General features: G+C 42.4%; 4 protein-coding genes across 8 annotated transcripts in view; 3 read left to right on the forward strand and 1 right to left on the reverse strand.

The window, feature by feature from the left end:
- Positions 1 to 2,628, forward strand: part of LOC144631724 (uncharacterized) — a 68,828-nt gene extending 66,200 nt beyond the window's left edge. For 4 of the 5 annotated variants that reach the window (XM_078490248.1, XM_078490252.1, XM_078490251.1 and 1 more), the window contains exon 21: positions 68 to 2,628. In XM_078490248.1, coding sequence (XP_078346374.1) covers positions 68 to 295 — 228 coding nt within the window. In that variant the 3' untranslated portion in view covers positions 296 to 2,628. The remainder of the gene's footprint in view (positions 1 to 67) is intronic. The other variant, XM_078490249.1, reaches the window with a different exon arrangement.
- The window catches only part of LOC144631881 (calcium-regulated heat-stable protein 1-like), a 209,199-nt gene that overhangs the window by 51,055 nt on the left and 147,783 nt on the right, over positions 1 to 10,361 (forward strand). The window lies entirely within an intron of this gene.
- LOC144631721 (uncharacterized) lies at positions 2,749 to 6,854 on the forward strand. The gene has a single exon (XM_078490245.1). The coding sequence runs from the start codon at positions 3,248 to 3,250 to the stop codon at positions 6,056 to 6,058; it is 2,811 nt and encodes a 936-aa protein (XP_078346371.1). The 5' UTR covers positions 2,749 to 3,247; the 3' UTR covers positions 6,059 to 6,854.
- Positions 6,869 to 10,217, reverse strand: LOC144631731 (uncharacterized). Its single transcript, XM_078490268.1, has one exon. It carries the CDS (start codon positions 10,071 to 10,073, stop codon positions 7,623 to 7,625), a length of 2,451 nt encoding a protein of 816 aa, XP_078346394.1. The 5' UTR covers positions 10,074 to 10,217; the 3' UTR covers positions 6,869 to 7,622.

The following is a 10,361-nucleotide window of genomic DNA, read 5'->3' on the forward strand; positions in this document are numbered from 1 at the left end:
GTCAAGTAGCCTTTTCTGTTGCTCAACAGACTAATTCACGAATTTCAACGTTTTTGTCAATCCACAGATGAATAATTTAGAAGATTTCGAAGATCTGATTACACACGGTGCAGATGATAGCACAGACGACAGCGATGACGATGACGTAATGCCACGTGGTAACAGTCAAGTTGAGCGGTGCATTGAACAGCTCCGAGATGTCCTGGGCGACGATGTGCCGCGAAGGGAACTGGTGCGAGTCACACTTGCCGCGGACTGCGACCCTAACAGGGCTCTAAACTTCTATTTCGCTTGACACCTGTGCATGCTTGGCAATTGACCTTTTTCGCTTGGACGTTTTGTTGCCCCGTTACAGACCATGTGATGACACTCTTGAGAATTGTTGCTTTTAAATTTTCAAATAGTCGCGTGTATATGAATGAATAAATTTTATGTGGATAAAAGGAAAATTCTCTAGAGAACATCACGTGGTCTGTAATGGGAAAACAAACCGCCCAAGCGAAAAAGGTCTATTTGCCGAAATTTGGGATTTTTGAGGCCGTGAGAACAATCACCCAAGCCAGTGGTTCAAGTCCGAGAGGCTCTGAGCCTGCGTTCCTGGGACGCAGTTGTCCTGGGGCGTGTTGCTAGGTAACGCGACCGTATTTTCATTGCGGCACGCACAAATATATTTTATTCCTTTGGGGGTCAGGATCACTTCGACGGGTCTCCGACCACGTTCTGGTCAGGTTGTTCAAAGCACGATTTAGCTAAACCAGGATTATCGTCAGTTTTGATGCCGATTTTATTTTCTCTGTTCGTATTTTCGGTTTCTCTAGTTTTGACGTCGTCTTATCTCAAACTCCACAAAACATTAGCAATGAAACACACGTTTACACAGGAAAAATTACATTAAACTCTCGATCAACTTTAAATCCTGGATTAGAGTTAGCGGCTTTCAAACAGCCCAGCCCGAACAGGGCTTGAGACTAACTTTTTAACTCACTGGTTTATTGGCTAGTGACATGTCAGATTTTACTAGCCAAAAGTAATTTTTCACTAGTCAGGTATATCGATTTCTGTCAAGAACAGTTGACTTTTACGAGTTTTTCACTAGCCAAATGGCTATTAGGAATGCTAAACCTGGTAGCCAAAACCCAAATTTTAGTAGCCTTTGGCTAGTTGGCTACCGTCAGTCTCGAGCTCGTCTCCAGGGTCTTTTCTGGCGTATCAACTCAAGATGGCAACCACTCTATTTTTGATTTGAACGCCGGAGAAAATCCTGGGAACGAGTTTGTCTGAGTTATGTTGGTCTGTCTGTGGCATGTCGCTACGTACTAGAGGATCTCGTAGGTGTGATTTTTCATTGTGAAGGCTACAGAATTTTTCTTTGTTTAAGTTAATCAACGATTCAATATTTAGGACGAGGTAACGTTTTAGGTTAGGACTAGTTACTGGGGGTGCAAACATGGTGTGAAATACGGTGTTTGTATGAGGAACTAAAAAAAAAACGGACTTTGATGTCAAACAGTTTGCGCAAAATTTAAATTCGGTTGAATTATGAGAAGTAAACTTAAGATACTAGCCAAAAAATCTTACTGATAAGACTTAAGTGATTAGCTTTGCTAAAAAGTGCCCGGCAAGACGTGAGTTCAAAGGCTTTGTTTACTTTTGCAAAACCCTATTAAAGTGAGTGCACGTTTTCAAACACCGCTACAGCCTTCGACTGCATTTGCTCGGTAAAATCTCAAGTCCGGTTTTTTGAGTTAATAGTTCCCAACTGAAACAAAATGTAAATTTTACGGAAATTGTTTTGCATCACATATTTCGCCCAATGTTCGCAGCCCCAGGAATATGGCGAAAAAAAAAAGAAAATTTTAAAGGGTTTAATTAAAGCTGGATAAAACGTGGGACTTCCCACGCTGACAAGGAAAATTACCACCGCTTTTGATCGATGACGTTTAGAGCAGTAACAAATCACCTGCGAAATATCCTGTCAATTTTCTACAAATTTGTCGGTTAAAATTGGTTAAGATTTTATATATATATTTAAATTCATTTTTCCGTAATTGAACGCAATATTTGAAGTGCTAAGTGAAATGGGACAAAGGTGTTTTTGCTGGCAGAAGCTGCAGTATAGAGGAAGCCAGATAAGGTTTCTTGGAAACGGGCAGTTTTTCAAAACACCCCTGTCAGTATTTTTGTTTTTTACGGGTTGGGTGCTGGGTTAGGTTCTCGACTTAACACTCTTACTGATTCTGATAACCGACAAAGAGCCAAAACTTTTGCTGGAAAATTGCCCGAAATTTTAACTGATAATCTTATCTGGATCTAAAAATCATTATCTCACTTAACAAAAACTGACATTACCGGTTTACTGACAGAAAAAAAAAGTGATAAATGCCTTTTTGAACTAAAAGACACTTACACATTCAAACTCGCTTTCCTCTATTTAAATTTGTAGATTACGCCATTTTTTAGCAAATCATGTAAAACGTTTAATTCTAAAGAAATAGATTTCTCCGTCACCGTGGGAATAGTCTCCATGCCGTCTGTTGGCTTTTGTACAAGGAAATAACTTATTTATGAAGCTCACTTTTGAAACAGTAATGTAAAGAAAAGTTTAATAATAAATCATACAGAATTGTAGACGTGTGTCCTGTCACATTCACCACAATCATGAACAGGGAAAATATTGTAACCAATACCCTGCTATTATTGAGTTGTTTATCATTACTGACAAGGCTTAGAGTACAATACGGAGTTATTCTTCGTTATAACAACTGCAGGAAAAAATTAGCATTTTAAAAGCGCTCAGTTGCACGACATTATTACAAATTTAACCAAAACAGGATGGAATTATTTTTGTAATTTTCATTATCCTGCGTTGGTTTAAAACGATAATTTGCGTTTAATTTTCTGCGTTTGAGAACTTACTGGTGCTGAATCGAAAGGCAATAAGTGGATTTATTTCATGGCACCGCCGAACCAAAGAAAAGGCATATGTGAATTGAAAAACCGCTGGTAAATAATTAATCTGTCTAACAAAAAGGAATTTTCAATTTTGCCGTTAGTTATACGGGTGGTTGCTATGTTTTGCATAAACACAAGGTGACACCGAAAGTTCCAAAGTTTCCTTGCGGACTCGGCTGCAAAGAAGACAAAGAAGAAGCGCAATTCAGTTAAACTCAAGTCAAAGGGTGAAATATCCTCGACACTCAAGGAAAATAGAAAGTAATAAGCTTGTAAAGGTTTGATCAGAGTTCAAATGGGATGCGGAACTTCAAAGACACTTCACGTTAATGCAGATGTTACGGAGGCTTCTAAAGTGAAGCAAGTTCATACTCAAGAAGATGCAAGCCGACGTTTTAATGCAAGGAGCGCGGGGAATGTGCAAAATCAATACGACTGCAGCGAAGATGTACGTTTAACGAAAATTAAAAACACGACATCTGCTGGGCTTATAAACCCACCGTCGCACAAAAGCTTTGAGATAGGCGACAGTGTTCATGTGCGCGGATATGTCGGAGTTGTGAAGTATGTTGGAGTGACCGAGCTAGGCGAAGGAGAGTGGATTGGAATTGAAATGAATCAAGAACTTGAGCAAGGGAATGACGGATCGTACGAGGGAATCCAATATTTTCCTTGTGCGCCTAAACGCGGCATTTTTGCCAGGGCTTCAGTGGTATTTCCACATTCAGTTTCGCAAGACGGGCCGGACAAAATCAACACAATTTCACCTGCCGTCCTTGTGCTTTTACAAATTCGATTACGCCGCACACTTTCGGCAATTCGAAGGCGAAAACTTCAGCTTCGCTCAGATATCGAGAAGGCTGTAGACGCCCATGTCAAAGCAACACCAAGAAGCGAAACGGAGAGCGTTAGTAAACTTAGCCATTATCTCACAGAGCCGTATGAAAGTTTAAGGAGCAAGGCCTTTGCTGTGTATCGATGGATAACAACCAACGTGCACTTCGACGTGGAGGGATATTTTGAAAGAGCGGCAATGAAGCCCACAGATGCCGAAAGTGTGCTAAGGCAACGTGTCACAACAAGCGAAGGCTACGCTACTCTATTTGAGGAGCTTTGCCGGGCGTCCAACGTCCCAACTAAGAAAGTACGAGGCTTTGCTAAAGGGTACGGATACCAGATGAGACAGAAAATTCCAGAACCGAATCACACATGGAATGTGATAAGAGTCAATGGTGGAAAATGGTTCATTTGTGACCCGACTTGGGGCGCTGGAGCACTTGGAAAGGACATGATGTTTCGCAGAGATCCCAATGTACTTCAATTCATGATACCACCTTCTGTCGCGATTACGAACCATTTCCCCGTCGAGGAGAAATGGCAGTTTTTGGATCAACCCATCACAAAAGAAGCCTTCGAGAGATTAGCTGTCCCCTCTGGTCACCTTCGGCTGATGAATGTAGCGCTTTGCAGTCACAGAGAAAGCATGTACACGGCTTCGGACAGCGAGCAAATTGAAATGACATTTTATGCCACGGATAGCACCGTCTTGAAAGGAGTCCTGAAGAGCAATGTCACGGGGAGAGAGAAAGCTACACCTAGAAACATGGTCTTTGTCGAGCCGGCTCGTGAAAATAACAAAGTTAAATTAACGGCTCAGTTCCCTTCCGCCGGGGAATTTATCTTGGACGTTATGATCCTGGTGGACTCAAGGTGGGAACATGGGGTCAGATACTGCATTTATTCCACGGCGGGAGTTGGAGAAAACCGTGGTGGATTTCCCATTGTCAGCCTGAATTTTAACTCCCTGGGGTTTCAGATGTATAGCCCTACAAAGAATATCGAAACCAAGGACGGGAGATGTTCCGTTGCTCTGACTTGCAACAAGAAGCGGTTCGGCGCGCTCACGGGAAAGTTGGTGAAGACCGGGGTGGGAGCCAGTCAAACAGAAGATCGTACTTTGTGCTGCAGTGAAAAAACCGAAAACGGCTTCCGTCTAAAAGTTCACTTGCCATGCAAAGGAGAGTACAAGTTAAGTATTTACGCCAAATACTTTGATCACAGTAAACCTGAGGAATATTTGTGTACATATTTTGTCACTTCGTACAAAGGAGCCGGCCCCATGGCTGGGTTCCCTGCGGTTTCGGAGCGGTTTCGAGCGTGGGGTCTGACTCTTTCAAGTCACTTGGAAAACATTTTAGCCGAAAATGGACGCACTTCTATCACTCTGCAAAACCCCAAAGGCGTAATACTATCCGCGCATCTGAAGCTTAATGACAAAGATCTTCAAGGGATGTGCTCTGTGGACAATTTGGAAAATGAATCCACCGTTCACGTACACGCCCCAGAAAGCGGCGTTTTTACGCTGAACATTTTCGGCCGCAAAGCGGAAGACGAGAAGTCCGTGTTTCTTTGTTCCTATACTATCAAAGCGCTGAAAGGCGTCAGTGACAACCCAGGTTTTCCTCAGATCTCGGAGCTGTTCAAAAAATGGCAGGTTGAATTGGTAGATCAACACGAGAACATCTTGTCAGAAAGTGGTCGAGCTTCGTTGAAACTTAAAACACCAGGGAGCATCTTAATTCAAGCCACTCTCCATCAGAACGAAGAAAATCTCCCGCATGAGTTGTGTTTTACCGAAAGGGAAGACTTTATCAGCAAGATCAGCGTGCATTTGCCGACTGCCGGGTTGTACAAACTGAACATTTTCGGACGCGAGGGACCCGGCGCTAAAGGGCAGTTTCTGTGTTCGTTTAGCTTGCTAGCGACGTCGGGCTTCGAGGAAAATCCGGGATTCCCGCGGGTCTCGGATGAGTTTCGGGCGTGGGGTCTCCGGTTGGAAAGCCACCGACAGAATATCACAGTTTACGATGGCTCCGTGGCTATCACCTTCATCAATCCAAACGCCATCAAGCTAATTGTTCGTCTTTCTGACGAGAACGAGGAAAACCAGGACAAATCGTGCTTGAGAACAGAAAGAGCTGAAGAAAGAGAAGTGATTTATTGTCAGCTACCGAGGAAAGGCAAATACAAATTGGACGTGTTTGGAAAAAATTCTGCAAATGCCAAGAAAAAACAGTTCTTATGTGGCTACTCAATTCACTACTGATCTTCTCTATACGGACAATGCATTTATTAAATGTACAATGTTTCAAAGCACGCTTGTAAAATAAATTGATTTGTTTATTTTGTTAGGTCTATGATAAGCTTCACACCTAAAAGAAAACATGCAATGTTCAAAAGCACGCGTGTAAAATAAATGGATTTGTTTACTTTGCTAGTTCTATGATACAACTATCCGTCAGAAGACATTAAATATTTAAACTATCCACAAAGATTGCTTAACAATAGCTAGCTTAAAATAATGTGGATTGAGAGCACAAAAGTTTGACATCGTGACAAACACCGTATCTTAAAAGAAAAAACATTTTTCATAGCTTCTTTGGACTTTCTTGTTCATGCATTTCGTTTTTAGTATACCATGTAGAATGTCAATTGCTCTGACATTTTTCAAGCTCGTGTTTACAGCCTACGGCGTTACAAAGAAGAAGAAAACTTTGGGCTACACTTAGCTTGTGTTAAATTCTAATCAACTCTGAGCTTTATAGCACCGAACTGAACTGAACTGAACTGTAAAACATTTTCATAGCTTCTTTGGACTTTCTTGTTCATGCATTTCGTTTTTAGTATACCATGTAGAATGTCAATTGCTCTGACATTTTTTCAAGCTCGTGTTTACGGCCTACGGCGTTACAAAGAAGAAGAAAACTTTGGACTACACTTGGCTTGTGTGTTAAATTCTAATCAACTCTGAGCTTTTTAGCACCGAACGAACTGAACTGAACTGTAAATACCGTTTGGTTAATGAGTTGTAAAGATTAGAGTAAGAGATACCCAAACATTTCAATTAAAACTCCCATTTCAACTTTATTGAGCAGGTGCAGGTTCATGTCGATATCTCATTAATTTTGCACATAAGAATTCCACATAACGTTGAAGATACTCAACAGTCTGTACTGAGTTTGCTCCTCTGTTGGTAAGTTTATAAGACTCCAACAGTGGAATTTTGATTGGAAGTTATATCTTAAACGAAATTGCAAAAGAAAACAGGACAAGTGTTCAAAATGTAGTGTTAATTAACGCCACAACAATCCATTTAATAATTTAATGGTTTTCTCAGTATTAAACACCTGGCGCAAAACCAAAGGAAAGACATCACAAAAACCAAGAATAACGAATATCGTAAGTGCGAGAAAAGATGTTACCGATAAACAAGGCGGGAAAACATGTAACCGCCGGATAGCAAGCGCGGGAAAACACGCAACCAATGGCAAGTGCGGGAAAACATGTAACAATAGCAATAGCAAGTGCGGGAAAACATGTAACAATAGCAAGTGCTGTTTTAAACGCGCGGATACGCGTGGCCGATAGCAAGCGCGGGAAAAATTGTTTGTTTGCGCCTGAATGGCTTAAAACATATCGTATGTACTCTGATTGGTCAAAGTATTCTGCGCCATTTTTCTGATAAACCAAATCTAAGAATCTTGTCTCGTTATCGAGCAAACTCGAAATCCAAATACTTGCAGATTGCGACAGCCGTTAAAAATTTGCTGTCCTACACTTGAATTTCGTCAATTTTCAAATCTTTTAAAACAGTTATCAATACACCGTACTTAGCGCGTGTATAAAACTTTGTAAGTGCATAGGAATACTTGTTTTGTGCTGTCTATCGATAAATTTGTTCCAAATATATTCAGTTTAAACATTCCAGGTTCCGGCAGCTCGCATGTTGTGGTAGTTTTCTCGTCAGCAGTCTCCACCGGACAAGAGCCGCCAATCTGCTTGTTATACGCATCAAACAGCCATGACTTGATAGAAATTCCATTTGGATTAGAAAACGTGACTGTCACGCGACTATCACGTGAAACAATGTTCTCAACCTGATCCACCAATCCCAGTCCCCACTCTTTGAACTCGTTCTTCAGGTACGGGAAGCCTGGGTTTTCGTTAGCTGCCTTCTCCGACTTGATCATGAATGTTGCTAAGTATTCATTATCTTCACTTTCGCCGTTTTTACCAAAAATGTTTAGCTGAAACTCCCCGGCTTCTGGAGTGTGCACAAGAATCGTGCTTACACTATCCGCTGTTTTGGTGAAGCTCAAACTGTTGTCGAGGTTTTGCTTTGCTTTGGCTAAATACCCAACAACAGATACATCATCCGGGGTCTTCAGCTGGACGGACGCTCGGCCATCCGGGACATAGATATTCTGCTGAGGGTCCTTGAGTTCTAGGCCCCATGTGACAAATTTATCAGACATTCTCGGGAAGCCTGGGATAGGCCCTACGCCAGAGAGTGCATTGATGTAGTAGGTACAAACGTACGTATCTGAATGGCCCTCGTCAAAATACTTCGCGAAAATTTTCAAAGTGTATTCTCCGGCTAGTGGGCAATGCACGTTGACCTGAAAGCCGCTATTCGTCTTTTCAGAGCAGCAAAACGAAAATCCATTGAATTCCTTTTTAAGTCTCTTTTCTTTTCCTTCCAGCTCCAGATGACCACTGATTCGAGAAATTTGCGAGTTGTAGTTGTGTAATGAGATACAAGCTTCCCCATTCTCTGATACAATATTCTCAAACGGATGATCTAGTTGAAAGCCTGCTTCGTAAAATTCACTTCCCAACTGCGGGAATCCCCCTCGATTTCTCTTAACTCCTTTTTTAGTTTGAATAACGTACTCTACACCATGATGCCATTTGTTATTCGAGACTTCGTCCCTGACGTACAGATTCAATTTGTATTTGCCGGGGGCTGGAAACTGTGCTTTTAGCTTGACTTGGTTCACTCCAGATGGTTGGAGCTGCGTCCATTTTCTTCCTTCGTGTTCTTTACCAGAAAGGTCATTCAGATCACCTCGCAGAATCTTTAGCGAAGGAGAATAAAACATGATTTCTATATTATCCGCATCATCAATGTCGTAAATGCTTTCCTTGTGGCTGAGAAGTTCAACTCCCATCTGGTGAATCCTTCCAGAAGGCACAACCAACTTCTCAAACTCCTCCTTGCTGAGCGGTTTGTCGAGGAGTTGCCACTGCTCATCAACCGGGTAATGGCTGCAGATGGCATATTCAGGGTCCATCAGGAACATCGCCACGTCTGGGCTGCGGTGGAAGATCAAATCAGCTCCTAGGTAACCAGCCCCCCAGGTGGGCTCGCAAATGAACCACTCTCCATTGACTTGAACGCCATTCCACGCATGATTTGTGTCTTTAATCCGCTGACCCGGTTCAAAGCCGTAACCCTTGGCATAGCCTTCAATAGTATGCACCTGTAGGCCAGCAACTTTGCAAAGAGCTTCAAAAAGATTCGCATAACCGGCGCAAACCGATGTTTTATGCTGCAACACGCTCGCGGCATCACAACTTTTCTTCTCCGTCCTCCCAAAGAACCCGTCTACATCGTAAGCGACGTTGAAGCTTAGCCAGCGGAAGATTGCATAAGCTTTATTTCTGTCGCCTTTCCAGGGGCTGGTCAAGTACTCGCTAAGCGCCTCTACGCTCTCTGTTTTCGCCTCTGGTGTTGATAACACGTGTGCATCGATCTGCTTTTCAATTCCCGTGCGCTGTTGAAATTTCGCGAGTCGAATCCTGGCGAGATAACGACGCATGCTTGTCTGAATAAATGCGATCGTCCTTGGAGAAATACTTGACGCCTCGTTGATTGCGTCCACGTCTGTGTGAGGGAAGACTGTTGACGCTCTGGCGAACATGCCATGCCGAGGCTTACAAGTAAAATGCTGAACGCCATGAAAAATGCCATCGTTTCCTTGTGGATGCCGTCGGTCCAGCTCAATTCCTATCCATTCTCCATCACCAAAATCGCCAAGATTGCCGATAAACTTCACACTGCCGGTATATCCGGAAACATGCACTCTGTCGCCAATAGAGAACTTTTTCTCACTGCTTTCGGTTAACTCGGCTTCATGAGCGATAATTCTCGGCTCGTCGTTAAGCGAAGTCGGTTTTGAATCGACGTTGCCATTCGTATCTTGAATCCCTGGTTTATTGTGGTCTTCATTCGTAGAAACGACAGTGGTTTCGACAGATTTCGATGTTCCGCATCCCATTATTGCACAGGAGGGCAAATATTTGATTTTATCGCTTAATTGCACTCAAAAAATACACTGCGTGGTGAATTTGATTTATTTTAACATACTGCGTTGCCAACAACAAATGCTTTTCACATGGTAATTACTCTCATAGCGCATGAATCAAGCAATCCCTGGAGTATCCTGTACCAATTACACACAGTGTTATACAAAAAGCTCTTAAAAAACAGTTTAAAATCACCTGCCGACAATTAACCGCTACTCTTCCGGCAAAACAAGACGTATCAGCGTTATTACAAGCTCAAT

Source organism: Oculina patagonica, chromosome 12 (genome assembly GCF_052425735.1).
Source record: "Oculina patagonica isolate OP01 chromosome 12, crgOcupat, whole genome shotgun sequence".
Taxonomy (NCBI): Eukaryota; Metazoa; Cnidaria; class Anthozoa; order Scleractinia; family Oculinidae; genus Oculina; species Oculina patagonica.

What these genes read in the sequence shown, in the direction of transcription:
- LOC144631721 (XM_078490245.1), top strand. Translation starts at nt 3,248, where the DNA reads ATGGGATGCGGAACTTCAAAGACACTTCACGTTAATGCAGATGTTACG.
- LOC144631731 (XM_078490268.1), bottom strand. Translation starts at nt 10,073, where the DNA reads ATGGGATGCGGAACATCGAAATCTGTCGAAACCACTGTCGTTTCTACG.